The sequence below is a fragment of the Alligator sinensis genome, unplaced genomic scaffold, assembly GCF_000455745.1.
Source record: "Alligator sinensis unplaced genomic scaffold, ASM45574v1 scaffold678_1, whole genome shotgun sequence".
NCBI lineage: Eukaryota > Metazoa > Chordata > Crocodylia > Alligatoridae > Alligator > Alligator sinensis.
Genome location: NW_005842006.1, coordinates 492584 through 498007, shown reverse-complemented (window position 1 = coordinate 498007; position 5424 = coordinate 492584). Strand labels below are relative to the sequence as shown.

Here is a 5424-nt window from a genome sequence, read left to right as displayed (position 1 = left end):
AGGAATGTGGTGGTAAGCAGAACTATCGCCCGTATGACGTATCACGCTAGTTGCCATGGCCCTCCAAGGTGGAGGGCCAGGGGGTTCAGATATTGCTGACTTCTGACTGGACTGCTTCTCCATATTTATGACAGATGGTGTGGCTACAGCAGAGGCACAGTTTGTGGATGTCACTAAGCAAGCAGATGTATTTGCCATAACAGTCCTTGGTTTGGAATAAGTGACTTGCGAAGAGAGGAGCATTGCAGCAGAGGGCTCAACAAAATCAGGGCTGTGAGGCGGGGTCATGCACTACAAAAAGAAAACAATTACTACAGCATTGTAATGCAACGTAATGCCAGGTACAAATGTACCTTCAGGATCTCTAGTGTTGTTTACAAAGAAATACATCTTTGATGACCATTTATAAAGCAACAGAGATTCTCAAGGACCACATTTTACACAGCTAAGACTAGAGGTGCACCAATAAAGATTTTGTTGGCCAATACCAAAAACTGATTATTAACCAAGCATATCAGCTGATGCTGAGCTGATAACTGATATTTAGTAGTAATGCAAGACATTTTAAATTACTGACATAAATAAACCTTTTTTGGGGTGCGCTCTAGCAGCCTCCTGCGTTTTGTGCATCAGTGCCTCTGTGCTTAAAAACAGCAGTAGGAGCACTTGAACTAAAGCATGTGTAGAAGTGTTTATTGCCAATGGCAGCAGGCAGGGCTGGGTTAGCAGTGCCTGCGACTGGCTGTGTGGAGCCCTGCAGCCACCTGCTCTTCCACATGATGCCCTTGAACACTAGCCTGGCTGCCTGAGCCTGCCCAGCAGGGCTGACAGGGGAAGTGTGAGACTTTCTGGTTGTCCAGGGCTAGGTGGTCTCTGGGCCAGATTCCCAGCTCTCCTCCCTCTGCCCAGGACAAGACCACAGGACCATTCCAGGCCTGGAGAAACCAGGCTACTCCTCCCCCACAGCCTGACCCTGGGTCCTGGAAGCTGGACTCCAGCAAAACAGGGGGGAAGGAGGAGACCTTCCCCTCCTGGTGCTGATGCTGCCAGAGGCAGGGAAACCCCTGTGCCCTGCAGGGGAGGCTGAATGGACTCAGTAAAGAGCTTATATAAAGGAATGCAATAATCATAACATAAAGGTACATGTAGTGATCCACGCAATTGATGTTCAATGTGTCTTGCGTTAGAAAACTAATGGCAGAGTCATCTTCTTCCATTAGCTGTTGATAGGTCATGTTTATTTTGTCCTCTGCTGCAGAAACACTCCCCACTCCCAGCCATAAGCAGTATGTAACACAGTAGATCTATCACTCCCTCTCAACATTTCTCCTACTACTTTTACTTAATGAACACCTCGTGGGTCAAATAAATGCCTTAAATTGAATGGGGAAAAGCCAATTTCTTTATCCAAGTTTTTTTCTTGGCTATAAACTGCTGCAGAGAAGTGGATGCCAACCAACACCACTCATTGGTGAGAGAGGACCAGCAGTTTGTCCAAAAAGAGGCTGTGTGTGGAAACTCATAAGCCACAGATTATCATTATGAAACAGTGAATTGATTTGCAATTACTGTTTATGCTTTGTTAATATCTTTAGTAAGATTTATACTGCATTCAGAACATCTTTTCTTATCTTTGCAGGTAAACAAATGCAGAATCACCAGGCTTCTCTCTCATGCTCAAAGTATGAGTAATTCAAGGTAAGAGTAGGCGTCTAACACAACAGATGCCTACAGCAAACCATCCCAACAGGCTTCCCCAGGACATCTGTTAAAATGAATGCGTTGTCAGCTAAGTTCTGCTGGGAGATGAGAACGTTGTTTGTGGCATCTCTTCTGTTACTCAAAAATGACAAAGATACTTAAACTGAGGAACATTCACTTTATGTGCTAACAGCAATATTATACTTCTAGGGACAAGTTAGGAGGCAAAAATTACATTTTACAACAAGAAGCTTAAAAAAAATAAGGGTAAAAGGGCAATTCTGTCCTCAAAAACAAAGCAATTAAACTGGAATGGAGATCAACAACAACAACAACAGACCTGCCAAAAATCAAAGCAGACCCATCACAGCACCTGCTCCCAGTTTCATAATTTTTCATGGTAGCCCCCCCCGCGCTGATTGGCCAAGGGCCCTGGTAGTGGCCCCACCTCTTGCCATTGATTGGCTGAGTATGGCACTGCCCCTGAACAGCCAGTCCTCCTGGCCAATCAGTGGCAGAGGGAGATGGGGAGGCCACCATCTTGGTTCCCTTTCTTTGTGCCAGCAGCTGCGAGAACTGCTGACTCCCACTGGGGAGCCAGAATTTTATTTTCAGTAGGGTTTTTTTTCCCCCCCCTTCCCAGCAATTCTGCTTCAAATCACGGAGAGTGCTGCTTTTTGTGGAAACTGCCTCAAATTGCAGCTTCTGTGAAAAATGCAAAGTCACAATTTGAACAGGTCCCTAACAATAATATGTGACCGTGCACATTAATTTTGAATGTATTTATTCTTTCTTACCAAGGTAGACAGAGAATGGAAATCCTTTGGTAATTCCATTGTAGTCTCAGTGTGCATTGTGAAATCACCTGAATCCGAGATGGGCGTAAGCGGCCTTATCTTTAATAGATCACCTTTCTGTGATCTTTGACCCCAGGAGCTCATACAAACAAGCGCCTTGACTGCTTCTATATCATTCTGCTCCAGGGTACTGCACGTAGACCTTTCGCTGTCATGCTGTTGTCTTTCACGTATAGACTCATATATGTCCACAATGTCAACCTAAAGGCAATTGAATCAACAGCTGTTAGGACGAGTCAGAAAACAAAGCTGACACATTGTGTGTACATAATGAAGGTCATTGGGCATTGGATGCCCAAGGCAAGATTTTTGCCAATAACTCATTCTTGAGTAGGAAAACGTTTCCCAGCCCTTTTGTAGAAAAGACAAGATGCACTATGGTACAAGTAGCCTGGAGGGGGGAAGGAATGCCTTGCTGGACAGGAACCAATACACATAGCATGTAGCTGAGGTTTCCAAAGTAACTTCCTTGGATTACGTTGCCCTGAAGAAATACATCATCCCCCTCCTTTCTACCCCCTCCTCCACACATTACTTCCTACTTTGCTTGGACATGGCCACTTTTTGGATTGGCAAGAGACTGCTGAATTAAAATCTGTCTAATATTTGCTACAAGTTCAGGAGAGAGAGGCAGGACTCTCAAGATCAAAAAGCCTAGCTTTTTTCTAGGTGCAACAACAATTTATCAGTCATTTATCTCCTATTTTACAGATGAGGAGACCAAGGCAGGAATATTCATGGATACAGGAGCATTTTAAGGACTATTAATCTGTAGGGTACTCTGAACATGTAAAAACGCTATGCAAGTAACAAATGATATTAATTAGACCATTTGGAGACAGGAGAGAAACTCCACCCCCTCCAATCTGTCTCCAAAAGTAGCTGTTGTATTCATGTACTCATGTCTGGGTCAAATTGTGATCTTTCCTTCAGTGGTGCAAAAATGAATGAATTTTACAAAGCCGGCTGTGCTGATCCTAGCAGCCACAGACCATCACTGATGTCTCTCTCTTTCCTCACTGTTCTCTATCATCCATCTCACCTTAACTAAGGGTCCAATTCTCCATTCCTGAGCACCCAAAACTAACTGGGGTCAGCTGGAAATCTGGGTGGGCGAGGAATGCAGAATAAGGACCTTGGACTCAGAAGCTCCTGCAGACAATGCTAAGATACTGCAGTGACAACAACTAGCAAAACAGCTGAAGCAGAAAGGATACCCCGAGTAAAAACACTGCTTCCAGGGAAGTCAGAAAAAGTTTGATCATTGACTACAATGGTCCTAGGATTGTACCCCGTGACTCAGAGCTATCTGAGGCCACACAGATAGTTAACTGTGTACATATAAACAGAGATACAGCAACACACACCCATGCCAGGCATAATAAACACAATGGGTGGAAAAGGCTGGTATCTATCAGATAGGTAGGAAGTGCTCACACACCCATGCCAGGCATAATAAACACAATGGGTGGAAAAGGCTGGTATCTATCAGATAAGAAGGAAGTGCCCCAGCCAATGACAAGTCATGGCAGATAGGAAGCTTTCAGGGTTCAAAAATTCAATTAAAAAATCCTTAAGCCTTTTAATTGATTAAAAAAAAAAAAAAAAGAGAGAGAAGCCACTGCAAAAACCACTACAGAAAATGTCCTGAACCTCTCGGCTATGTTAATGATACAGCAGATCAGTCCCCATTATTACTAATGTAAATCAAAGACCACCGCCCAGAACGCAAACCCCACTGGGCAGGCACCTGACCCGCACAGAGGTTTGTGCCAGCTCCTTCCCACCCACCGCCTGCCTGTGCTCAGAGACCCTCAGGCACAGCCCACTGCCACGGGAGACAGGACACGGGGACAGCTCGCGTCGCGATGCCTGCGAAGGCACGACTTGCTGGGTACCATGCACAGAAGCCAGCAAAGCCCGGGCATCGCTGCCACGAAGGTTTCCAAACAGACAGCTTGAAGCAAGTCCCGTCTTCCCAGAGGGTCATTCCCCTACCGTACATCCTCGTACATCCTCCTACACAAACCGGACCGAGCGCAGGGGAAGCCTGGGCGGGATTGGCAGCCGCCCACAGGGCCGAGGGCGCCTGGCAGCGTGTCCTCACCTCACCCCGCTGGGCTCTTCTCCCTGCAGTGCTGCCAGCCCCCAGGTATCCGGACAGCTCCCGCCCTGGCGGGGTAGGGAAACCCGTCTCTCGCCATTAGTGGCCCTGAAATGGGCTGTGGATCCCAGCCCCCCGGGCAGGGCGCTGCCCCTTTTGCTGGCGGGTCGGGGGCATACGCCACCGTCGCCATGTGTGCGGGGCCCATCTGGAGGCCCCGGGGTGACCATTGACTCACTGCTGATCCTGGCCTCAGCGGTGAGGAAGGATGGGGCTAGAAAGAGCCGCACCCTCTGCTGTTCGTGACCCAGCTGGGTGGCCCACTCCTCTCAAGTCTTCCCTGTCTCTGAGGAGTCTGGGGGACAGCAGGTGGGCCTCACAGGCCGCCCCCTTCCTGAAGGACAGTGCGCGTCTCTCAGGAGAGCCGAGAGGCGCTGGGAGGGTCCCCTCCACTGAAGCAGCTCCCTCCTGCCCCGACCAGCCACACCTGTGTGTCAGCGGGGAGGTGCGACACCGCCGCGTGTGTCACTGCGCTGCGACCAGCCCGGCGGGCCGATCTAGGACTCTGAAAGGGGGGTGCACATGGGGCGGTTCGGTGGGTGTGGGCCTGTCACACTGCAGTTTTTTCAGAGCCGGCTGGGGTCTGAGCACTCGGAGCAACCCCCTTGAGACCTAAGGATGGAGGAGACTTGATCGAGAAAAGGGGAGCCTGCAATGCCCGCTGGAAGGAGAATTTTGAAGACCTCAATCAAGAGCCTGTTT

At 48.4% G+C, this 5424-nt stretch overlaps 1 protein-coding gene across 1 annotated transcript in view; it reads right to left on the bottom strand.

Annotated features, from left to right (window-relative positions):
* Positions 1–4568, bottom strand: part of KLF11 (Kruppel like factor 11) — an 8517-nt gene extending 3949 nt beyond the window's left edge. The window contains 4 exon segments of the mRNA XM_025201846.1: positions 1–5; positions 7–291; positions 2499–2759; positions 4457–4568. The exon segment at positions 1–5 is cut by the window's left edge and continues 719 nt beyond it. Of these exon segments, the coding sequence (XP_025057631.1) occupies positions 1–5; positions 7–291; positions 2499–2759; positions 4457–4486 (581 nt within the window). The 5' untranslated portion in view covers positions 4487–4568.
* Positions 4569–5424: the final 856 nt, after the last annotated feature.